This window comes from Oncorhynchus mykiss, chromosome 8, assembly GCF_057628025.1.
Source record: "Oncorhynchus mykiss isolate SJ-2025 chromosome 8, ASM5762802v1, whole genome shotgun sequence".
Taxonomy (NCBI): domain Eukaryota; kingdom Metazoa; phylum Chordata; class Actinopteri; order Salmoniformes; family Salmonidae; genus Oncorhynchus; species Oncorhynchus mykiss.
The window spans coordinates 72,858,541-72,884,890 of NC_143029.1; the positions used below are offsets into that span (position 1 = coordinate 72,858,541).

Consider the following 26,350-nt stretch of genomic DNA (forward strand, 5'->3'; position numbering starts at 1 on the left):
GCTGCGATGCTCCCTGCTGTGATCTGGGAAAGTGATGTTGGTGCGCTTCCTCCTCCATGAGGGCCGCACCGTTCTTGGGTCCTGATTTGAAGCCTTTTTGAAGTCTGTTTCCTGCCATAGCATGCCAACACTACTGCCACGTTAGCTAATGCCTTCCACAAAAGCAGAAATTCTAAATCAAATAAGAATGTATTTTCTTTATAGCTTGTGGGAACTTACACGGATTTCCAAACCAATGATTTCTGAAACAACTGCTATTATCAAAACGTTACACATTTTCTTTGTCTATTTGTCATTTTTCAATTGGTCATACTGGTGGGGGAAAACACCATGCCATTAAATCCATAGCAATAAAGAGCCTTTTTCTTTGGTCTCTTATCAATGATTTTGTTGTTGTACAATGAAAATATTCTAATTAAATGTCCTTAGATAGTGAGCATTAATATTGGCCTACTATATTTCCTGAAGAGCCAACAAACCAGGTTTTAAAACAGGCAGGTTGTCACTGAGTGTAATGAATGCGTTGCTCATCCTTTCACTACAGAAGTAGCATTTTCCTTCCTATGTCCTTATGAGCATTCCAAAGGCAGGATCAGCTCAGTGATATGATTTCTATAAATGATCTTCCACTGCAATCCTCATGTGCCGGTCATTAGAGGTATATTCGATATATGAAAATCTCTCTAATGTTGCACTTTGAGATGTTGCTCATCATGGAAATGTTATGTATTGCATCTTTTTAAAACATTGTCTATCTGTCATGTCTTTATGTCTATATTTTGTGTGTAAATATTTTGTAAACCACCAATGCTCTTACGGGTGAGTATTTTAGTTATGTATAGAAAAAAACAGTGCAGTATAGTTTTTTGGGGTCAATCTTTTATTGTTTCAAAACTCCAAACTCTTTTACAATACAGTCATTTATTGTTACTTGTGTAATTTGAATGATGGGTAATGTACAATGTCATCCAGTAATGAAACACGGTCACAAGCAAAGTATTCCATTCTACATATCAATATTCTATGATAGCGGGAAGTTGAGCTGTTGTAGTTCATTTTTATGTATTTATTTTATTTGACAGCACAATTCCTTCCCTTTTGAATCAACAAAAAGCGTTGTTTTTTTGAAAGTGCGTTTTCAAGGATTGTAATGACGACCGCTTTCACTAGTCGGCCAAAATGTACATGTCAGTATTAACACAGGGCCATACTGCGCTGTGAGTAACAAACAGCATTGACTACACTTCCAACTACGACATTTAACTGGATAAGTGCAATCAAAGAAAATATATCAATATGCATGCCATGAACATTCCTTCATAAACATTTATAATAAATGTATATTTTCATTTGTTGTTGGTAATGATACAGTATTTTCCACAAAGAGGACAAATGCTGATAATGAATGATAACTAAATATATAAACATCCAAATACGTTTTGTTCAATTTACACACAGGTATTAAAGGCTTTCTGCCAGTGTTTAGGGCCATGCCCTAATAAAGAAATAATGTTTGGTCCACAATAACAAATCTTCTGGATTAAAAAGAGAGAGGGTTGATGGGGTGTTGAACTGAAAGCCCAAATAACAGCATGATTATTATCTTTTTTTTTCCATGTTCAAGTTGATAAGAGATGTATTTATGAATTATGTATGATGTGAGAGTCTATTTAAAACTTTATTCAATATAAACATACATTTTAGCATAACTTGGCTATATTATACTTTCTTGTTCCATGAAACAGCTTTCACCCTGTAGAACTTGGTGCCCAAAGGAACTTTGAACCGGTTTTGAGCCTAAAGGAAACAGTCACCACATAGATGTTCTTAAAACGTCGCCATTTGATTGTTGATTATTTTAGTCGGTTATTAATTTACTATTATAATTATCATTTTACCTTCTTTAATGACAATCTATATTAAGAAAAGCTACTGTGCTATACTACTGGACTATTAAATGACTATTACAATTCATTACCTATATACTAATTACCTTTTTCGCCTGGCAATATTCCTTCTCCATCACTTTTCCAAGAACCCACGGCCGTCTTGAGGCTCCTGATGCTGAAGTAAACATAGGATCTGTCAGTGATTGACAGAATAAAACCAATACAATCAATACACACAAACATTTTGACATAGGTTACGCCAATTCAGTTGTCCAAGTTAATCAATTCACCAATAGTTAGAGTTTGTAAAGAGGAGATAAATGCTTGTTTTGCACAACTTGTTCTACAAAACATATCTTCTTTTATACAATAACTTTGTATAATTGTATATTTTATATTGTATGCAACTTTGTCTCTACGCAACAAAAGTTAAAATTGTATATAACTTTGTATATTATAACTTAGTAAGTAAATATTCTATAATAACTTAGCTACATATTGTTTTTTAAGTGTAGGCTATGATGATTGTCTGACCTGGTTTGAGGTCCAGGGCCGTGAGGGACTCGGAGTGGAGGAAGTACAGGGTGGGACCCACAGTGAACAGTACATAGTTGTCATGCCTTTCATCTAGGATGATCAGAACCAAGTCACCAACCTGGAAACTGAAAAGGACAGAGGTCAACCTTGACACAAAATGGGGCTAGATACAACAAAAGGATGAACCAGATATTAAGAGACAAAAATGAAATAAAAAACACAAATAAAAAAGCTTTGATGTTCATACTGCTGAAAAACAGAGATTTGCTGGAGAATTTTTTTACAAAGGAGAAAATGTACAAGCACTGTATCTACACACTCTACACATCAGCACTTATGTGGCAATCTTATAAGCTTACTCTCTGATGGCGATTTTCTCTGAATGCCGTGACGACACCGAGGACATGCTTTGAGACATCTACAAAGAGAGAAAGGTAATGGTTGTTATGAGTGAGTATGATCTTCTTGACACTGCTGGTCATGGATGCTTTCCTAGTCTGACTGATCTTTGCATGGCAGCTGTCAATACCACCACCGTATGGCGTGAAATGTATTTGCTGGAACATATACGTTTTGGCACTTATTTTTATGCTATTTTTTTTTAGGTATGTGTGCAATAGTGGTGCAATATGTTTAAATGCCTGAAGGACTGCATTGATTTTCCTTTTGATGAAGGAAGTTACTGTTCGGGCTCAGAAATCTCCTAGGTCTGCTGGACAGGGACATAAGCTTTGATGCTACTGCCATCTAGTGGTGCTGGGGTAAAATAGACTGGGGTACATTGACAATACCTGCGTCTAAGCTAAATGAATTAAAATGGTATATACACTAATACAGTTTATTAGGTACTCCACACCATTCATAAAAATGGTTAGCTCCAACAGACAGTGAGTCACGTGGCCGTGGCTTGCTATATAACACAGGCAGACAGGCGGAGAGGCATTCAGTTACTGCTCGAGTGAACATTAGATGGGGCAAAACGAGTGACCTAAGCAACTTCTGAGCATGGTATGATCGTCAGTGGCAGGTGCTCGTGTTCCAGTATCTCAGAAATTGCCGGCCTACTGGGTTTTTCACGCACAACAGTGTCTAGGGTTTACAGAGAATGGTGCGACTACCAAAAAACATCCACGCAGCAGCAGTCCTGTGGGAGAAAACAGCTCGTTGACGAGAGGTCGAAGGAGATTGGCAAAAATCGTGTAAGCTAATAGGCGGGTCAAAAATGGGCAAATAACGGCGCCGTACAACAGTGGTGTGCAGAACAGCATCTTGGAACGCACAACTCGTCAGTCCTTTCAAAAGGACGGGCAATTCCAGCAGACGACCATACTGGGTTCCACTCCTATCAGCTAAAAACAAAAAGAAGCAGCTCCAGTGGCACACTAACACCAACACTGGACAATTGAAGAAATGAAAAACAGAATCCCAGTTCCTGTTGCGTGATGCTGATGGCAGTCAGGATTTGGCCTAAGCAGCATGAGTCCATGGCCCCATCCATCCTGTTGTCAATGATCCAGGCTGGTGGCAGTAGTGTAATGATGTGGGGAATGCTTTCCTGGCACAGGTTAGGTCCCTTGATATCAATTGAGCAATGTTCCCATTCCTTGAAGAATTCAGGCTGTTCTGGAGGCAAAGGGGGGTCCGACCCAGTACAATATGGGTGTACCCAACAAACTGGCCAATGAGTGTATAATGAGTGTATACAGTGCCTTGCGAAAGTATTCGGCCCCCTTGAACTTTGCGAGCTTTTGCCACATTTCAGGCTTCAAACATAAAGATATAAAACTGTATTTTTTTGTGAAGAATCAACAACAAGTGGGACACAATCATGAAGTGGAACGACATTTATCGGATATTTCAAACTTTTTTTAACAAATCAAAAACGGAAAAATTGGGCGTGCAAAATTATTCAGCCCCCTTAAGTTAATACTTTGTAGCGCCACCTTTTGCTGCGATTACAGCTGTAAGTCGCTTGGTGTATGTCTCTATCAGTTTTGCACATCGAGAGACTGAATTTTTTTCCCATTCCTCCTTGCAAAACAGCTCGAGCTCAGTGAGGTTGGATGGAGAGCATTTGTGAACAGCAGTTTTCAGTTCTTTCCACAGATTCTCGATTGGATTCAGGTCTGGACTTTGACTTGGCCATTCTAACACCTGGCTATGTTTATTTTTGAACCATTCCATTGTAGATTTTGCTTTATGTTTTGGATCATTGTCTTGTTGGAAGACAAATCTCCGTCCCAGTCTCAGGTCTTTTGCACTCCATCAGGTTTTTCAGACTCCATCAGGTTTTCTTCCAGAATGGTCCTGTATTTGGCTCCATCCATCTTCCCATCAATTTTAACCATCTTCCCTGTCCCTGCTGAAGAAAAGCAGGCCCGTACCATGATGCTGCCACCACCATGTTTAACAGTGGGGATGGTGTGTTCAGCTGTGTTGCTTTTACGCCAAACATAACGTTTTGCATTGTTGCCAAAAAGTTCAATTTTGGTTTCATCTGACCAGAGCACCTTCTTCCACATGTTTGGTGTGTCTCCCAGGTGGCTTGTGGCAAACTTTAAACAACACTTTTTATGGATATCTTTAAGAAATGGCTTTCTTGCCACTCTTCCATAAAGGCCAGATTTGTGCAATATACGACTGATTGTTGTCCTATGGACAGAGTCCCCCACCTCAGCTGTAGATCTCTGCAGTTCATCCAGAGTGATCATGGGCCTCTTGGCTGCATCTCTGATCAGTCTTCTCCTTGTATGAGCTGAAAGTTTAGAGGGACGGCCAGGTCTTGGTAGATTTGCAGTGGTCTGATACTCCTTCCATTTCAATATTATCGTTTGCACAGTGCTCATTGAGATGTTTAAAGCTTGGGTAATCTTTTTGTATCCAAATCTGGCTTTAAACTTCTTCACAACAGTATATTGGACCTGCCTGGTGTGTTCCTTGTTCTTCATGATGCTCTCTGCGCTTTTAACGGACCTCTGAGACTATCACAGTGCAGGTGCATTTATACAGAGACTTGATTATACACAGGTGGATTGTATTTATCATCATTAGTCATTTAGGTCAACATTGGATCATTCAGAGATCCTCACTGAACTTCTGGAGAGAGTTTGCTGCTCTGAAAGTAAAGGGGCTGAATAATTTTGCACGCCCAATTTGTTAAAAAAGTTTGAAATATCCAATAAATGTCGTTCCACTTCATGATTGTGTCCCACTTGTTGTTGATTCTTCACAAAAAAATACAGTTTTATATCTTTATGTTTGAAGCCTGAAATGTGGCAAAAGGTCGCAAAGTTCAAGGGGGCCGAATACTTTCGCAAGGCACTGTAAGTATAAGTAGCAAGGCGATAGTAAACATGCTATCCCCCACAAATGATGCAGTGCCAATTAGTGACAATTCAAGCTCAAACGGTACAGGAGATACGGATGCTGAATGTTTAGAATTTCAGTTGATTCCTATAGGACCCCCATTGGGTCTATCAGTGTAATTTTGTAAATGACGTATGTCTACGGCAAAACGCATCATTCACCCAAGTTTAATCAAAATCGGTCCGGTGTTGTCTGACATATCGCGTGTGACTAACGTACAAAACGTACCGAGACAGATGCACAGTCCCCTCCCCGATTTCATCGTGGGGGACAACTACACACATGGAAACCATGTGAAAAATGTATGTATCAAGAAATTGCAATATCTGGTTGTTTTTTTGCCCTAGAACAGTTAAACATATTAATGGCAACATTTCCACATTTTCTAAATCAGTCATCAAATTGAATCAAACCTACCAGTCTTTGACTGAGGCGCTTGTTTTCCTCTTCCTTCATATGTAAAGTCTGAAATGACAAAAAAAAATGATAAAAATCCAAATAACTTCACAGATCGTCATTGTAAAGGGTTTAAACACTGTTTCCCATGCTTGTTCAATGAACCATAAACAATTAATGAACATGCACCTGTGGAACGGTCGTTAAGACACTAACAGCTTACAGACAGTAGGCAATTAAGGTCACAGTTATGAAAACTTCGGACACTAAAGAGACCTTTCTACTGACTCTGAAAAACACCAAAAGAAATATGCCCAGGGTCCCTGCTCATCTGTGTGAACGTGCCCGAGGAATACAGCAAGGAGGCATGCAGATGTGGCCAGGGCAATAAATTGCAATGTTTGTACTGTGAGACGCCAAAGACAGCGCTACAGGGAGACAGGACGGACAGCTGATCGTCCTCGCAGTGGCAGAGCACGTGTAACAACACCTGCACAGGATCGGTACATCCGAACATCACACCTGTGGGACAGGTACAGGATGGCAACAACAACTGCCCGAGTTAAACCAGGAACGCACAATCCCTCCTCAGTGCTTAAACTGTCCACAATAGGCTGAGAGAGGCTGGATTGAGGGCTTGTAGGCCTGTTGTAAGGCAGGTCCTTCCCAGACATCACCGGCAACAACGTCGCCTATGCGCACAAACCCACCGTTGCTGGACCAGACAGGACTGGCAAAAAGTGCTCTTCACTGACGAGTCGCGGTTTAGTCTCACCAGGGGTGATGTTCGGATTTGGAGGTGGAGGGTCCGTTATGGTCTGGAGCGGTGTGTCACAGCATCATTGGACTGAGCTTGTTGTCATTGCAGGCAATCTCAATGCTGTGTGTTACAGGGAAGACATCCTCCTCCCTCATGTAGTACCCTTCCTGCAGGCTCATCCTGACATGACCCTCCAGCACGACAATGCCACCAGCCATACTGCTCGTTCTGTGCGTGATTTCCTGCAAGACAGGAATGTCAGTGTTCTGCCATGGCCAGCCAAGAGCCCAGATCTCAATCCCATTGAGCACATCTGGGACCTGTTGGATCGGAGGGTGAGGGCTGGGGCCTTTCGCCCCAGAAATGTCTGGGAACTTGCAGGTGCCTTGGTGGAAGAGTGGGGTAACATCTCACAGCAAGAACTGCCAAATCTGGTGCAGTCCATGAGGAGGAGATGCACTGCAGTACTTAATGCATCTGGTGGCCACACCAGATTCAGATTGTTACTTTTGATTTTGACCCCCCCCCCCCCCTTTGTTCAGGGACAAATTATTCAATTTCTGTTAGTCACATGTCTGTGGAACTTGTTCAGTTTATGTCTCAGTTGTTGAATCTTAAGTTCATACAAATATTTGCACACGTTAAGTTTGCTGAAAATAAACACAGTTGACAGTGAGAGAACATTTATTTTTATTGCTGAGTTTAGATCCTGTTAGTATTGTAATTCCTCATTCAATGAGCCCAACTTCCTCCGGTTCCATTTAGAAGATTTATGTCATACAGGTGTCTACTCACCCTCTCAAGTAACAGTATCCGCTGTTTCTCCTCGGACATCATCAGGATGTTATCGCTGATAAGGAAACAACGGACGAATAATCAGATCACTGTGGTGACAACAAATTCTTACTCTGAAATATGAAGATTCAACAAACATAAATATTAATTTAGAGTGACCTTCTCTGGGGTAATAATGATTACTAGCCTGCTTGATTGTAGTTAAAAGTAAAAAATAAATTAATAACTTACATTTTCCAATCCTAGCCTCCCTTGTTCTGTCTTATTTGTCCTCACATTGTCCATCCTTGTCTGGCCATCTCAAGCAAGTACTTTCAACATCCTTCTTAATCTTTTACACATTAAAACTGACATGCTACTACTATCTTCAACATTATTCTTTGACAGCTTACAACGTCTATTCACAAATTGGTCTAATGCCTTTCAAAGGCCGCCACTGTCCTCAGTTCAACCAAATACCATTAGACAAATATTTTGACAAGTAGATATGTCAAAGCTTAACTTATTTCTATAAAATGACAGATTCATTGCGATGTTCGGGGTTATTATGAGTCACTGTTTATTGGACTATTTATGTTTGGGAGATGCTTACTGTACGGTCACCATACTGGCCTCCACAGCTGAGTCCACCTTGTCGTCCTCTCTGATGGCGGCCACAGAGGCAGGTCTGTCGGTGTCAAGGAAGGGCTCCGAGTAGCAGGCTCCAGCCCCAAACTCAACTTCAGTCCCAGGACCAGGACAATGCCCAGGTCCAGCTCCAGTGGGCTCCAGAGCTAAGAGGTTAGGGCTGTAGTAGGCCGAGGACACCAGGGCGGTGCTGCGCAGCCGGTTCAGGTCCTCCTCCAACTGCTTCTTCTCCTGCATGACGATGGCTCGGTCTTCAGACAGTGTCTCTATTAGACCTGGAGACACACAGTGAACATATCAGGATGAATGGACTGCAGCCAGACTGACTTTCAATACAATCAACCAACATATTCAAGGGTTGAACAAACCACAAACCAATAACAGCATAGAAAATGCAATCTAGTTTCAGTATATCCAGCACATTAAGTTTTCAGAAGGCAGAAATCATTGTCTGTCCTGTACCTTTGTCCTTCTCCTGTTGCTGGGTAACCTTCCGCAGCTTCTCTGTCAGATCATTGATGATCTGTTCCTTTTTCAGCTTCTCTCTCGTCAGCACAGTGTTGAAGTTAGTCTGGGGAGGGAGGAGGGGGAAATTAGGCTTTCAGATGCTGCTACTGCATTGTCTGGGAGGTAAGTTAACACACAGTGAGGCAGTCACAGAGGACAAAGAACTACCAGACAGGTGACAGGCTCAGTGAGTCAACTGAGGGTTGAGTCATGGCTCAGAACAATAGACCACAATCAAGCCTGCTCACTTTAGCATAAGACCTTAGGCTAGCTAGGAGGACCTTAGGCTAGCTAGGAGGACCTTAGGCTAGCTAGGAGGACCTTAGGCTAGCTAGGAGGACCTTAGGCTAGCTAGGAGGACCTTAGGCTAGCTAGGAGGACCTTAGGCTAGCTAGGAGGACCTTAGGCTAGCTAGGAGGACCTTGGATTTTGCTACCAAGCCGATAATTATAATAATAATTTATAGAAATAGTACAAAAGTATATATTTGTGGGGCAGAATGTGTTCTCACCAATGTTTCTAACGGCTTTTTACTCCCAACAATATGGTTAAGGCTTAACCACGTTACACCAAGAGGGTCACACAGTGGCCAGTATCATATTCCCATTTGGACTGCTCCCCAGCAAGCAAGACAACATGAGAACACTGTGCTCTAATTATAATACACACATACTGCCCCACAGACCTGCTTCATTAAGGGGCGACTAAGACTTAGTAGTAGTGATGTAATGGAGTATTTGAAGAATTTTAGATATTGGTCACTAGTAGTCAGTTTGTTTGCAGTTGCCAGTGGATCACAATTAGACCTACTTAGTGGAAAGCTAATTGGAGACAAACCCTAAAAAACGGAAACATTTGGCTAACAATTAGATAAAAGCTAAACCTTTTAGGCAGACAAACGACAGAGTATATGATTTAAATTGTAGTGTATCTAGATAGGTGCTGCTCCTAGATTTGGTGCTGGTCATTACTGACAGAGGAATCTTCTGAAGATCTGGGGAGGACTAGCCTAACACTGACCTGTTGTTCTGCAATGAGGGAGGTCTTGAGGTTCTGCATCTCCTCGTTCTTCCTCCTCTCCAGGAGCTCCAGCTGGGTGTGCAGCGAGGCTGTCTCCTGCTGCAGATGCTCCTGCAATGCAGAGTCCAGGGAGAGAGGAGCCCCTGCATCAGACCCCCGACCCTCTGCCTGTACCTCCGACAACCCTGCCTCTCTGAGGGACACACACAGACACAAGTAACAGGCAGACAGACACAGACACAAGTAGGAGGCAGACAGACACAGACACAAGTAGCAGGCGGACAGACACAAGTAGCAGGCGTACAGACACAAGTAGCAGGCGGACAGACACAAGTAGCAGGCGGACAGACAAGAAGCAGACGGACAGACACAAGTAGCAGGCAGGCAGACAGAGAGACGCGGGCAGACAGAGAGACGCGGGCAGACAGGCAGACAGAGACACAGGCAAGCAGACAAAGACACAGGCAGGCAGGCAGACAGAGATACAGGCAGGCAGGCAGGCAGACAGACACAGGCAGGCAGACAGACAGAGACACAGGCAGGCAGGCAGGCAGACAGAGACACAGGCAGGCAGGCAGACAGAGACACAGGCAGGCAGTCAGACAGAGACACAGGCAGGCAGGCAGACAAAGACACAGGCAGGCAGGCAGACAAAGACACAGGCAGGCAGGCAGACAGACAGAGACACAGGCAGGCAGGCAGACAGAGACACAGGCAGGCAGGCAGACAGAGACACGGGCAGGCAGGCAGAGACACAGGCAGGCAGGCAGACAGAGACACAGGCAGAGACACACACACACCAGGTCAAAATAAATACTAACTCCTCACAATTTAAACTCACATTAATCCCTTTGGCAACAGGTATGTCAAAAACATCCAACCACATGCATGCTTGAAACAGTATACTGTACAAGCGCTGGTTTCCCCTAGCATTTAATACAGGCCCTTTTTTCATGATGAAAACATTGCACTTAGCGGTACCACAACCCAAAATGCAGCTATGCCACATTACAAAAGTGCTATTTTCAGCGTAAACTACAGCTCACAGAAGTCAACACAGACTGAAGTCTGGGTGGGATTCACTCAAATGTTTGCTATATTAGATACAGTATATCACATGGAGAAGCTAATGTTACAGCTAATAATGATCTGTATAAATAGTTACCTTCTTCATTACAAGGTGAATGACATGTTTATACCAAATCACTGTTTAATGCAAGTAGAGAGCAGTGGGGCATTCATCAGCTCTTACCTTTCAGAGGATTGTCTTTCCTGAAGGTCACATTCAAGTTGTCTAATTTTGTCTGACAGTCTTTTCTCCATCTCCACCTTCTGTTGCTTTAAGTCTTTAAGGTCATCTGGTACAGCAGCCTTCAAGGCCTTCTCTTTCTCCAAACGTTCCTGGGCTGTTTGTGTGTCCTGCTCTATTCTTTTGGCGAGCAGGTCGTTCTCCACCTGCAAATCGCAGATAACAGTCCTTAAGTGTTGTTCCTGCTCCTCAGAACTCCCCCGCTGCTTCTCCTTATCTTCGCACAGTGCCACTGTCTGCAAGTCGAGGTCTCGCTGGAGGTTCTGCAGCTGCTCAACGCGGCTCTTCTCGGCGTCCAGGGTCTGCTGCTGCAGGGCGGTCAGCTCTCTGTGGAGTTGGTTCCTCTCCTCTTCGTGCCTGTCCACCAACTCAGAGATACACTGGTCCTTCTCCATCAGCCTCCTCAGCTCAGCCAGGTCGGTCTCGTACTCCTCGTTCTTGGCCTGCAGCTGCCTGTTAACCTTGGCTAGCTGATCGCTGAGGGACTGGGTCTCAGCCTCCACGGTGGCCTTCCCCACATTGGCCTCCTGCTGCCCCTGCTTGGCCTCCTCGTACAGCAGCCTCACCTCCTCTGTCTCAGACTCCTTCAGGGCCAGCTCCACCTCCAGCTTGCAGCGCAGTTCAGCCAGCTCGATGACCCGGGCCTCCAGGTCCCTCAGCTGGCAGTCCCTCTCTGTCAGGGTGGCGGTGTGCAGGTCAGTGACCTCGCTCAGCTTGGCCCTGTTCTCTGTGGCCAGATGCTCCAGGGCCTCCTGGTTCTCCCGGGCCAGGGTATCTAGCTGGGCCTGGTGCTGATGCCTCATCCTCTCCTCCAGCTCCTGCAGGTGGGACTGCTGGGCCCCCTCCAGCTCCTGGCGGATCTTCTGCTGGCCGCGCTCGATCTCAATGTGCAGCGTCTCCAGCTGGCTGGCCAGGGAGTCTCTGGAGGCAGCCAGGGTCTGCACCTCTTGGGCCTGATCGCTGATCTTCTGCTCCAGGACCCTGGCCTTTTGAGTGTGTCCGTTCTGTGCCTCGGCCCAGTCCTCTCTCTCGACCTCCAGCTGGGTGAGCTCCTTCTTCTTGTGCTCCAGCAGCCCCTCCAGTTCCAGCATGGTCCGCTGCACATCTTTCACAATGTTCTTGTTGACCTGGTTCTCTTCCATCAGGGCCTGAAGCTGATTCTCGTGGTCCTGCTGCAGGGAGAGGAGCTCGGCCTGGTGCTCCTCCTCCTCTCTCTTACGGATGGTGTCCACCATGTTGCGCACCTCAATGGTCATGGTCTTCAGGGCGAAGCCAAAGTCTCGCTGCTCCTTCAGCAGCAGGTCTCTGTGGCGGTACAGGTCATCCTTGACGCTCCGCAGGTTGGTCTGGGACTCCTCGGCAGCAGTGCGGTACTTCTCCATGCTCAGCTTTAGCGCGGCCATCTTGGAGTTCTCCCTCTCTAAAGTGGTGGTGTCATGCATGCGCTTGCTGTCGATGGCGTTGATGACCGAAGAGTACAGCGACTCCACCATCATCCCTGGGCTGGTGGGGTCGCTGATGGGGGTGGGTGAGTTTTCGATCACAAACTCGTTGACCGCCGACATGAAGTCTGACTCGGGACTCTCAGCCAGGGAGTCCAGGTCCAGGGAACCGGCCTGCTGCAGGACAGGGTCCATGTTGGGGTGGCCAATGGTCTCAAAGTCGAAGGTTTGGGCGTCGATGCTGTCTGGGGACAGGTCCTCCAGCGTGGTGGGGCCGTGGCCAGGGAGGGGCTGGCAGAGTGGGCCCGGGAGACTGAGAGAGGATGGGGTCATGGAGGAGGTAAAGGTGGTCCCCGGGGTGCTGTTGGACCGCGTGGTTAACGGGGTCACCGCTGCCGTGGATCTCTGAGCACTCTGGCTGCACGACACCTGGAGGAACAGAAATGAGAAGGGGAGTGAGTGAAGAATATGCAATTAAGGGACAGTGATCTCTGTGCTTTGGGATTATTTCCAGTGCATATTCCATTGTAGATTGTGATTACCCTTTGTTCGCTCAGTAAGTCAGTGATAGTTCGAGACATCTCGTCCACACTGGCAGCTTGAGTAGCTAGCACCAACTGTTGAAGCATCTCCACGTGCTGGTGCAAAGGCTCAAAGTCACACAGTGTTGGAAGCCTGGGGAAAAGTACCAGGTTTATTGCACTGCATATTGGGTTATTGCACTGCATATTGGGTTATTGCACTGCATAGTGGGTTATTGCACTGCATAGTGGGTTATTGCACTGCATAGTGGGTTATTGCACTGCATATTGCAACAGATAATACAGTTCACAAGTTAGTAAAACGTAAGGCAGGCATGCCTGGTTATTGCTTCACGATGCACGAGAGAAACCACGGCCTACCTGAGGAAAGGCTGCACCTCTGTAGGACAACAGGTCTTTAAGTACTGCAGGTCACCAAGGGAAATATCTGGAAGCTCAAAGTCAAACTTTCTGGGCTTTCGCGTCTACACGATAAAAGAGGGATAAACAACAAAAACAAGAAAAATGGATTAGATTACAATATTTTGGGAATTAAATAGATGTTTAAAAAAAACGCAATTGACTGACTACTTACGCAAAATGAAGTGGGGGGCCATGAGTCAAGTCCTCTAAACAAGCGATTTCTGAGAAAAGATTTCCCTGCAAAGAGGATCACAGAGCTTTATGTCAGCTCAGCTGTTGGTAGGAATGAACGTATGTTAATTTCAGAGGGGACACTCGTTAAATATCATCAAATGGGATTATTTTTTTTAAATAAAGGAACTTACTGAACAACTTGCCAAACGTTTCCCTTTTATACTTCTCAGTCTCATAGAGACGTTTTCCATCCTTCACGAGAGCACAGGCCCACTGAGGAGAGAGAGAAGAACAGAAGAGCAGAACTTACAACATTTCCCCTCCAATTTGAGTTTCACCGCATATCTGTAGGCCCAGCTGGAGGTTGAGGGTTGTTTCAGGTCTGCAAGTTGGAACTGAGGGGAGATGTGGGTTGGGATTGGGTTTTGAGAAGTGGTCACATGATGGTCCTGTGCTCTGACCTCTCTGTAGTGACCTATGAAGATCTTCCGGCGGACCACCTCCACCACGGCCAGGCAGTACATCTGAGGCACGGTGCTGAGGGCGTCCACCACCCGGACCCTCTCCATCAGCTCTGTCAGCAGCCTCAGCAAGGCCTGCAGCTTCTCTCCGTCCTGATCCGCGTGCAGCATCACATAGCAGCACCATCTACATTCACAGTGGCCAGGGTGCTTTAGCTTGGCTAAGTTAGCATTATTTCTACAGTGTTATCTTAGTTCGTTTCGTGCTTTCAATGACTGTATTCGACCAGTTACACATCTGGAATCAGTAGAGCAATTCGGTTCATTTCAAGAAGATGTTAATAAAACATGACACAGATGAACAGATGTCTTACTTGAGTCGAACTTGTAGGTTGTTCGCCAGTTCCTGTTTGGCAGTGGTGCACTTCTGTTTGATGTCCAGCAGCTTCCGGTGGTTGGTCAGCATGATCATCAGCTGGTTGGCGTGACTAAGACACAGGTCAGGCAGCACGGACGTATCCTTCAGGTTCTCAGCACGCTTCTGATTGGCCAGAAATCCCTAACAGCCAATAGATTGATTAATAGGGGAGTTTAGTTAGATTTCATGTACACATTTTCTACTAAAAGCTTGATTGCAATATACCGTAAATCATTTTATCAAGTGGTCATTTGAATGATTAGGCACATTTCTATTCAGTGTTTTATTCACTATTGGCATTTGGTACAATAACATAATTTAGATAATATTTATTTTGCTTACCTGAGCAAGTTCCTTCTGTTCATTCACCAACTTGTTACAGCTTGCTATCATTTGGTCTAGAGCGTATAACCTGTCTTCAAGACCTTTGATGGCTTTCATGTTCTGATTATCCAGTTTGGCTATCGTGTCTCGACATTCCGACAAGAATGGTTGAATGATCCGTGGGTCGAGCTGAAATAGAAAGGATGCTGTGGCTCCATCCGAACTGTTTCTGAATAAACTCTCATAACAGACTGTGGACTCGTGTTGATACAGAATTACACTGTGGAGTCATGGCAAGGCCACTGAGAGGCCTATTCAGTCACACATACACAAATACAGACAGGCAAAGTAAAGACAACATACAGACACAAACAACAACAGTGACTCACCCTATTGATGGAGTCAAAGCATTTCCTCACAACTGATTCCACATCATTGGGCCGGTCTTGAACGTTGATCCAGTCCAGCAGTGTGACGTTGAAGGACGGGGGATTGGCCCTCTCTGGAGAGTCTGCCTCCTGAAGAGCTGCCCTCAGCCCACTACTGTCAGTCATCTCACTGCCTTCCTGGGCTTGGGCGGTGTCGGGTGAGCCCCCCGCCCCCGGAGCACAGACTGACATAGGTAACTTGGTGGAGCTCCTTTGTGTTTCGGTGGGGGTGGGGCAGAGCACAGAGTCAGTAGACTTCTCCTCCTCGGTCTCATCGGAGTCCTTGGCAGGAGTGGAGCAGGACTTCTCTAGACATTCCCTGTAGCTGTGGCGGGTCAGACACTCCAGTAGGGGGATCTTGGCCATGACTGAGACTGCTGTCCCCAGTCTAGAAAAGGACATGCCAAATCTCAGTTCACAACCATAGAATTTAGATTTACATCTTTGGCTACAGATTCATTAATGCAAGTGTGGCAGGGGGAGGACACACACACACACAGACAGACCGAGAGAGAGGCAGACAGCCCGAGAGAGAGGGAGACAGACTGACAGAGAGCGAGAGAGATAGACCGACAGAGAGCGAGAGAGATAGACCGACAGAGAGCGAGAGAGATAGACCGACAGAGAGCGAGAGAGATAGACCGACAGAGAGCGAGAGAGATAGACCGACAGAGAGCGAGAGAGATAGACCGACAGAGAGCGAGAGAGATAGACCGACAGAGAGCGAGAGAGATAGACCGACAGAGAGCGAGAGAGATAGACCGACAGAGAGCGAGAGAGATAGACCGACAGAGAGCGAGAGAGATAGACCGACAGAGAGCGAGAGAGATAGACCGACAGAGAGCGAGAGAGATAGACCGACAGAGAGCGAGAGAGATAGACCGACAGAGAGCGAGAGAGATAGACCGACAGAGAGCGAGAGAGATAGACCGACAGAGAGCGAGAGAGATAGACCGACAGAGAGCGAGAGCGATAGACCGACAGAGAGCGAGAGCGATAGACCGACAGAGAGCGAGAGCGATAGACCGACAGAGAGCGAGAGCGATAGACCGACAGAGAGCGAGAGAGATAGACCGACAGAGATAGACCGACAGAGAGCGAGAGAGATAGACCGACAGAGAGCGAGAGAGATAGACCGACAGAGAGCGAGAGAGATAGACCGACAGAGAGCGAGAGAGATAGACCGACAGAGAGCGAGAGAGATAGACCGACAGAGAGCGAGAGAGATAGACCGACAGAGAGCGAGAGAGAGACAGACAGGCCGAGAGCGAGAGAGACAGACAGACAGGCCGAGAGCGAGACAGACAGACAGGCCGAGAGCGAGAGAGACAGACAGACAGACAGGCCGAGAGCGAGAGAGAGACAGACAGACAGGCCGAGAGCGAGACAGACAGACAGGCCGAGAGCGAGACAGACAGACAGGCCGAGAGCGAGAGCGAGACAGACAGACAGGCCGAGAGCGAGACAGACAGACAGGCCGAGAGCGAGAGAGAGAGACAGACAGGCCGAGAGCGAGAGAGAGAGACAGACAGGCCGAGAGCGAGAGACAGACAGGCCGAGAGCGAGAGAGAGAGACAGACAGGCCGAGAGCAAGAGAGGCCGAGAGAGAGAGAGAGAGAGAGAGAGGCCGACAGAGAGAGCGAGAGATAGACCGACAGAAAGCGAGAGATATAGACCGACAGAGAGCGAGAGAGATAGACCGACAGAGAGCGAGAGAGATAGACCGACAGAGAGCGAGAGAGATAGACCGACAGAGAGCGAGAGAGATAGACCGACAGAGAGCGAGAGAGATAGACCGACAGAGAGCGAGAGAGATAGACCGACAGAGAGCGAGAGAGATAGACCGACAGAGAGCGAGAGAGATAGACCGACAGAGAGCGAGAGAGATAGACCGACAGAGAGCGAGAGAGATAGACCGACAGAGAGCGAGAGAGATAGACCGACAGAGAGCGAGAGAGATAGACCGACAGAGAGCGAGAGAGATAGACCGACAGAGAGCGAGAGAGATAGACCGACAGAGAGCGAGAGAGATAGACCGACAGAGAGCGAGAGAGATAGACCGACAGAGAGCGAGAGAGATAGACCGACAGAGAGCGAGAGAGATAGACCGACAGAGAGCGAGAGAGATAGACCGACCGAGAGCGAGAGAGAGACAGACCGAGAGCGAGACAGACAGACCGCGAGAGAGAGACAGGCCGAGCGCGAGAGAGAGAGACAGACAGACAGACAGAGACAGACCGATAGCGAGAGACAGACCGAGAGCGAGAGAGAGACCGAGAGAGCGCGAGAGAGAGACAGAGAGAGCGAGAGAGACAGACAGACAGGCCGAGAGCGAGAGAGACAGACAGACAGACAGGCCGAGAGCGAGAGAGAGACAGACAGACAGGCCGAGAGCGAGAGCGAGACAGACAGACAGGCCGAGAGCGAGACAGACAGACAGGCCGAGAGCGAGAGCGAGACAGACAGACAGGCCGAGAGCGAGAGAGACACAGACAGACAGGCCGAGAGCGAGAGAGAGAGACAGACAGGCCGAGAGCGAGAGAGAGAGACAGACAGGCCGAGAGCGAGAGAGAGACACAGACAGGCCGAGAGCGAGAGAGAGACAGACAGGCCGAGAGCAAGAGAGGCCGAGAGAGAGAGAGAGAGAGAGAGGCCGAGAGAGAGCGAGAGAGAGGCCGAGAGAGAGCGAGAGAGAGGCCGAGAGAGAGGCCGAGAGAGAGCGAGAGACAGACAGACAGGCCGAGAGCGAGAGAGACAGACAGACCGGCCGAGAGAGAGCGAGAGAGACAGACCGGGCGAGAGCGAGCGAGAGAGACAGACCGGGCGAGAGCGAGCGAGAGAGACAGACAGACCGGGCGAGAGCGAGAGAGAGAGACAGACAGACCGGGAGACAGACAGACCGAGAGACAGACAGACCGAGAGACAGACAGACCGAGAGACAGACAGACCGAGAGACAGACAGACACAGACAGGCCGAGTGCGAGACAGACAGACCGAGAGCGAGAGACAGACCGAGAGCGAGAGAGACAGACAGAGAGACAGACACAGACCGACAGACCGACCGACCGAGAGAGACAGACAAACAGACACAGACAGACCGAGAGACAGACACAGACCGACAGACCGACCGAGAGAGACAGACCGAGAGAGACAGACAGACCGAGAGACAGACACAGACAGACCGACCGAGAGAGACAGAGAAAGAGTGTGTCTCAGTTGGTAGAGCATGGCCCTTGCAACACCAGAGTTGTGGGTTTGATTCCCACGAGGACCAGTTTGAAAGAAAAAAATTATAATATGAAAATGTATGTACTTAGTACAGTAAGTCAGTCTGGATAAGAGTGTCTGCTAAATTACTCAAACGTAATGAACATAATTAGTTGATGTGGTATGCCACACACAGAGAACTATAACCTGATACAGCCCTTTATCTGTGAGATACATTCATTTAACCTGAATAATTAATTGAAATTGAACCTATTGACTGAAGTATCACAGCAGGCCAACACATCCAAATTGCATTATTCACCCCCCACCCCCTTTAAAATGTATGCAGGGAGTCACTTACTTTGTCAGTTTCAATTTGATATCCTCAAAGTCTTGTTGATAATTCATGTATGCCGTGTCAAATTTCCACAGTAGCTTCTGATAGGACAGCGTGCAGTCATCCAGGTTGGCCATGATGGCAGCCCAGCCTTGGTGTTGGAGGTGTTCATCATGAACCAGGCGTTCGCAGAAAGAGCAAAGTTTCTTGGCAACTTCAAACATTTCCTAGAGAAGCATAATAAAAAGGTAGTCAGAAGTTTGATCACACAAAAAATGCCAAAACAATCATACACTTGATTAGCTACACTGCCCTTCTCTCAGCACATTTCAAAGCGGCAGGCTAAAGTTAAATCTAGACTTGGTTTCCTCTATTGTAATCGCTCCTCTTTCACCCCAGCTGCCAAACTAACCATGATTCAGATGACCATCCTACCCATGCTAGATTACGGAGACATAATTTACAGATCGCAGGAAAGGTTGCTCTCGAGCGGCTACATGTTCTTCACCATACAGCCATCAGATTTGCCACCAAATCAAAGTTTATTTGTCATGTGCTTACTTACTGGCTCTAACCAATAGTGCAACAAATGTATTAGGTGAACAACAGGTAGGTAAAGAAATAAAAACAACAGTAAAAGACAGGGTAAAAACTGTTGAGAAGCCTTTTTGTCCTAGACTTGGCACTCCGGTACCGCTTGCCATGCGATAGTAGAGAGAACAGTCTATGACTGGGGTGGCTGGGGTCGTTGACAATTTTTAGGGCCTTCCTCTGACACCACCAATGCTCCTTAAAGGACACATCACTGCATTCTATACTCCTCTGTAAAGGGGTAATTTCTGTATACCCATCGCAAGAACCACTGGTTGATGCTTATTTACAAAACCCTCTTAGGCCTCACTCCCCCCTATCTGAGATACCTACTGCAGCCCTCATCCTCCACATACAACACCCGTTCTGCCAGTCACATTCTGTTAAAGGTCCCCAAAGCACACACATCCATGATCGCTCCTCTATTCAGTTCGCTGCAGTTAGCGACTAGAACGAGCTGCAAACACACTCTCAAACTGGACTGTTTTATCGTAATCTCTTCATTCAAAGACTCAATCATGGACACGCTTACTGACAGTTGTGGCTGCTTCACATGATGTATTGTTGTCTCTACCGTCTTGCCCTTTGTGCTGTTGTCTGTGTCCAATAATGTTTGTACCACGTTTTGTGCTGCTACCATGTTGTGTTGCTGCCTTGCTATGTTGTTGCCTTAGGTCTCTCTTTATGTAGCATTGTGTTGTCTCTCTTGTCATGATGTGACAAGTCCCCGCAGCTCCCGTCCCCGCAGGAGGCCTTTTGCCTTTTGGTAGGCCGTCATTGTAAATAAGAATTTGTTCTTAACTGACTTGCCTAGTTAAATATAGGTTGAATAAAAAATAAAATACCCTTATTTTAATATTGAGTATGGTAAAACAAGGTAGAGCGATATTGATGGCTTATTTTGAGAAAGTAGTAACTAGACCAGAAAGCAACAAAACATTTACCACAGCAAGTTGTGTTCGCGAGGCAACGGTGTGAAAGACTGCTGGCATCATTAGTGACTCCTCCACCTTGAGCTCCATCTCATTCTCAATAGAGAAGGTGGTTTTCGGGATAGTCGGAGCCCGGTCACACAAAATCATCTCTTTGTTGAACAGGAATATGGGGTTGGTGTCCTGGGAAGCAAAATCAATGTGTCAACTTTGCACATCTGGAATTATGACATCCTTTTTTCCCCCCGTCTTTCACAGAAAACTGCCATCAATCAAGTCAAAACCATCTCCTTTCTGCAACACAATCCACACCAAAAACACACAATCATTCCAAATGATGCAAATTTACCGTGCCAGCACTGTAGCTGCAGACACGCCTCTCTGCAACCATACACTCCCCTCCATTCACAACCAGGACTTGATGCTGGGTTGCAATCTTGTACTTGACCTGGATGGCATGTTTGAGGTCCAACACTCTGCAAGAAGACAGGTTCAGAGAATGTTTTAATTTCCGCACAAATGACATTTTCCATAGAGACTAGTAGAAAATGGATAAGGATCATCTGAAAGATTAAATAAATGGGTCTTACGTTTGGACAGCAAGTTCTGTGTCAAATGTCAGAGTGCTTCCATTGTTGACCTGGAATACATACAACTTCATGTTGAATCCTCCAGCGATCTTCACACTCTTTTATCTTGATCATTTAGTCATTCAACACCATCCTGTGAAGATAAAAAAAGGTATTAGTAGCTAGGTATTTACTTTTGGTTGTGATTTTCTATACTGTTTACTATTCATACTACTGGAAGCTACCTTAAATTTTAGACAATTCATTCAAGTCTACCAAAGAGATTTATTGACACATAAACCACAATCTCTAGCTAATTTTCTTTGAGACAGTGGTCCTGTACAGGGAAGAAAACTAATCCCAAAAATATAATTACAAACTGGATGGTTCGAGACCTGAATGATTGGCTGACAGTTGTGGTATATGAGAAAACATTTATATTTACTGGTCTAACTACGTTGGTAACCAGTTTATAATAACAATAAGGCACCTCAGGTGTTTGTGATATATGGTCAAAATACCATCGCTAAGGGCTGTGTCCAGGCACTCCGCGTTGTTTCGTGTTTAAGAACAGCCCTTAGCCTGGTATATTGTCCCTTGGGCTTTATTGAGAAGATAACTAAAAAGCAGCCACACAGGTGGAGCTTCTAACCTAAACTAATTCAGTAGTTGCTTGAACTCAACTAAATAATGTTTAATTCAATTTGACAGCATCTGGCTAGTTCCAAAATGAATAGACGCGGCTACTTTCCTAGTTGGGCAAACGTTCATTGTCCAGCAAAATTATTATCAGGCGAAATTTACAATTAGACACTCACTAAATAGGCAGTCAGGGGGGGTTAGCTACAGGCTGAGTCATGGTGGCTACTAGCTAGCAAGCAAAAGCTAACGTCGGCGAACTACATTGTAAACAAGACTGAGGACGCCTGTCTCACATTGAAACTGGTCTAGAAACAACAAGCAATATGGCTAGCTGCCAACTAAATTAGAGGTTTGATCAGCCAAACACAACAGACACGTAAAAACATTTGAAATACGCCCCGAGCTAGCGAACACACTGTGTACGTTAGCAAACTAGCTAACATGGCACGCACCATCGGGGATAACTAAATGATTTGTCTACATGTGAAACATGCCCGTATGGCTCTCCGCCGATCAAATACGAAGCCTTGACACCGTCGGCGGTGGCTAGCAAGCTTTAACGTTAACTCGCTATGCCTGCGTAATAGACCATTAACGTTAGTAGCTAACGCTAGCCAGCTATCTTGAAGTCAAGGTTGGACAAAATAAAAGGCAAAGAAAAGTACGAACTAAAGACAAGTTTACATCGATATAGCTATTTGGTTAATGAACTAACTAATAAATGTCTTAAATTCCTTTCCTCTGATGCTTCTCAGCAACTTAGCGTTGGCAGACGTTGCCTAACCACTACCTACTGTTAGCTAGTTTAGCTAACGTTGGCTAACTAACTAGCGTTATATTTCTGCAAGTTTACAACCATGACAGTGAATGGGTCCGCAAAGTGCCCTCTCCTATTTATATAAATGTTACATGACTGACATGTCTAACAATAAGACAAACTCTTACCTTTTTTGTTTAATCCCATCTCCTCCTCCGCCTTGGCGAGCTACCGGTAGCACGCTAACTTAGCTGGCTAGCTTGGTTTAGCTTTAACGGCATCGAGTTAGCTGACGTTACAAGCTAGCTGGATTTAGAAAGCTAGCCGACAATATAGCTAGCTGTGTGGAATGATTAGCTAGTCTGACTCAATCTTAGTTTTTACGATCGATTCATATTGCTATGTAACTACACATTTGCATGGTTTGTTACGGGTATCTTTTTTTGCCCAGGGTTATGTAACAAGACTTAAGGTTTATTTCAAGTAACGTTAGCTAGCAAGCTAACACCCTACTCTGCAGCTGTGTTTTGTTGTTGTCTTCGTCGTCACTGCACAGCAAGGTGCATTCTGGGAGAAGAAAAATTAATGGCTGTGTTTTGCTGCAACATGTGAAGGGGTGTGGTAGAGAGAGGCTCCACATAAACTGGGGACCTTTAATTAATTATCTACCCCACCAACTTGATAATCCAACGACAAAACACATATGGCATTGTATGTAGAGATTGCTAACTCTCCACCTCCAATACATATTTAAAATTTTATGTAATTTTAGCAGGTGCTCTAAAGAGCAACTTACAGGAGCAATTAGGGTTACATGCCTTGCTCAAGGGCACATCAACATATTTTTTTTCACCTATTCGGCTCAGGGATTCAAACCAGCAACCTTTTGGTTACTGGCCCAACACTTTTTACCGCTAGGCTACCTGCCTGCCTACACATTATACTTGAAAGCAGACATCCATGCAGCATTAGCATGCATAAAAAAATACAGAATTTCAAAATAGTCATCTTTAAATATGGCAGGCATGTCACTGGATTCGGGTTCACAGTCTTTCCTGGAGAACCTGTCTAAATGACTGTCGCCCCGTAGCACTCTGACGGACTTCCTGACGGGCCGCCTCCAGGTGATGAGGGTAGGAAACAAAACACCTGCCATGCTGACCCTCAACAACGTGGCCCCTCGGGTGCATGCTTAGTCCCCTCCTGTACTCCCTGTTTACACAAGACTGTGTGTCCGCCCACGACTCCAACACCATTAAGATCGCTGACAACACGACGGTGGTATGGTTGATCACCGACAACGATGAGACGGCTTATAGGGAGGAGGTCAGTGACCTGGCAATGTGGTGCCAGGACAACAACCTCTCCCTCAACATCAGCAAAACAAAGGAGCTGATTGTGGACTACAGGAAACAGAGGGGTGAGCCCGCCCCCATCCACATCGACAGGGCTGTAGTGGAGTGGGTTGAGAGCTTCAAGGTCTTTGGTGTCCACATCATTAAGGAATTACCATGGTCCACACACACCAACACAGTTGTGAAGAAGGCACAACAACATCTCTTCCCCCTCAGGAGGCAGAAAATATTTGATTTGGGCCCTCAGATTCTGAAAAAGTTATACAGCTTCACCATTGAGAGAATCTTGACTGTCTGCATCACCTCTTGGTATGGCAACTGACCGCAAGTGCGTATAGCCTAGTACATCACTGGGGCGAAGCAAGCTCCCTGACATCCAGGACCTCTATACCAGGTGGTGTCAGAGGCTCAAAAAATTGTCAAAGACTCCAGTCACCCAAGTCATAGACTGTTCTCTCTGCTACTGCATGGCACGCGGTGCCGGGGTACCAAGTCTGGAACTAGCAGGACCCTGAACAGCTTCTACATCCAAGCCAAAAGACTGCTATATAGTTAACCAAATAGCTACCCGGACTAGCTGCATTGATACTTTTTGCATTAAATCTTGACTCATCACATACACTGCTGCTGTTTATTATATGTCCTGCTGCCTAGTCACTTTACCCCTACCTATATATACTGTACGTATCTACCTCTATTACCTTGTACCCCTGCACATCGACTCGGGACTGGTACCCTGTGTATATAGCTATTAAAGTTAGTTATCGTTACTCATTATGTATTTATTCCTTGTGTTATTTACAGTTGAAGTCAGAAGTTTACATACACCTTAGCCAAATACATTTAAACTCAGTTTTTCACAATTCCTGACATTTAATCCTAGTAAAAATGTCCTGTCTTAGGTCAGTTAGGATCACCAAGTTGTTTTAAGAATGTGAAATGTCAGAATAATAATAGAAAATGATTTATTTCAGCTTTTATTTATTTCATCACATTCCCAGTGGGTCAGAAGTTTACATATACTCAATTAGTGTTTGGTAGCATTGCCTTTAAATTGTTTATCTTGGGTCAAACATTTCAGGTAGCCATCCACAAGCTTCCCACAATAAATTGGGTGAATTTTGGCCCATTCCTCCTGACAGAGCTGGTGTAACCGAGTCAGGTTTGTAGTTGTCTTTGCTCCCACACTCTTTTTCAGTTCTGCCCACAAATTTTATATGGGATTGAGGTAAGGGCTTTGTGATGGCCACTCCAATACCTTGACGTTGTTGTCCTTAAGCCATTTTGCCACAACTTTGGAAGTATGCTTGGGGTCATTGTCCATTTGGAAGACCCATTTGCGACCAAGCTTTAACTTCCTGACTGATGTCTTGAGATTTTGCTTCAATATATCCACATCATTTTCCGCCTTATGATTCCATCGATTTTGTGAAGTGCACCAGTCCCTCCTGCAGCAAGGCACCCGCACAACATGATGCTGCCACCCCCGTGCTTCACGGTTGGGATGGTGTTCTTCGGATTGCAAGTCTCCCACTTTTTCCTCCAAACATAACGATGGTCATTATGGCCAAACAGTTCTATTTTTGTTTCATCAGACCAGAGGACATTTCTCCAAAAAGTATGATCTTTGTCCCCATGTGCAGTTGCAAACCGTAGTCTGGCTTTTTTATGGCGGTTTTGGAGCAGTGACTTCTTCCTTGCTGAGCGGCCTTTCAGGTTATGTCGATATAGGACTCGTTTTACTGTGGATATAGATACTTTTGTACCTATTTCCTCCAGCATCTTCACAAGGTCCTTTGCTGTTGTTCTGGGATTGATTTGCACTTTTTGCACCAAAGTACATTCATCTCTAGGAGACAGAATGCGTCTCCTTCCTGAGTGGTATGATGGCTGCGTGGTCCCATGGTGTTTATACTTGCGTACGATTGTTTGTACAGATGAACGTGGTACCTTAAAGCATTTGGACATTTCTCCCAAGGATAAACCAGACTTGTAGTATTTTCTGAGGTCTTGGCTGATTTCTTTTGATTTTCCCATGATGTCAAGCAAAGAGGCACTGAGTTTGAAAGTAGGCCTTGAAATACATCCACAGGTACACCTCCAATTGACTCAAATTATGTCAATTACCCTATCAGAAGCTTCTAAAGCCATGACATCATTTTCTGGAATTTTCCAAGGTGTTTAAAGGCACAGTCAACTTAATGTATGAAAACTTCTGACCCACTGGAATTGTGATACAACAATTGTTGGAAAAATGACTTGTGTCATGCACAAAGTAGATGTCCTAACCGACTTCCCAAAACTATAATTTGTTAACAAGAAATTTGTGGAATGGTTGAAAAACAAGTTTTAATGACTCCAACCTAAGTGTATGTAAACTTCTGACTTCAACTGTACATACAGTGGGGAAAACAAGTATATGATACACTGCCGATTTTGCAGGGTTTCCTACTTATAAAGCATGTAGAAGTCTGTAATTTTTGTCATAGGTACACTTCAACTGTGAGAAACGAAATCTTAAACAAAAATCCAGAAAATCACATTGTGATCACATTGTGATTTT

The 26,350-nt window shown here is 45.5% G+C and overlaps 1 protein-coding gene across 4 annotated transcripts; it reads right to left on the reverse strand.

Annotated features, from left to right (window-relative positions):
* Positions 1 to 904: 904 nt before the first annotated feature.
* LOC110530974 (RB1-inducible coiled-coil protein 1) lies at positions 905 to 23,806 on the reverse strand. Of its 4 annotated transcripts, none has more exons than XM_090182493.1 (24): positions 22,621 to 23,806; positions 21,055 to 21,187; positions 20,814 to 20,940; positions 20,477 to 20,647; positions 18,966 to 19,168; positions 15,359 to 15,785; positions 14,988 to 15,158; positions 14,602 to 14,786; positions 14,228 to 14,414; positions 13,958 to 14,039; positions 13,765 to 13,829; positions 13,551 to 13,654; positions 13,191 to 13,323; positions 11,150 to 13,077; positions 9,898 to 10,090; positions 8,833 to 8,941; positions 8,336 to 8,645; positions 7,744 to 7,798; positions 6,210 to 6,257; positions 2,786 to 2,844; positions 2,424 to 2,551; positions 1,994 to 2,064; positions 1,698 to 1,797; positions 905 to 1,572 (listed from the first exon to the last, which is right to left on the reverse strand). In XM_090182493.1, exons 2-23 carry the CDS (start codon positions 21,123 to 21,125, stop codon positions 1,720 to 1,722), a joined length of 4,905 nt encoding a protein of 1,634 aa, XP_090038619.1. In that variant the 5' UTR covers positions 21,126 to 21,187; positions 22,621 to 23,806; the 3' UTR covers positions 905 to 1,572; positions 1,698 to 1,719. The 4 variants fall into 4 exon arrangements, with proteins under 4 accessions (XP_090038619.1, XP_036842010.2, XP_036842011.2 ...); XM_036986115.2 differs by having other exon boundaries at positions 1,994 to 2,082; XM_036986116.2 differs by having other exon boundaries at positions 905 to 1,797.
* Positions 23,807 to 26,350: the final 2,544 nt, after the last annotated feature.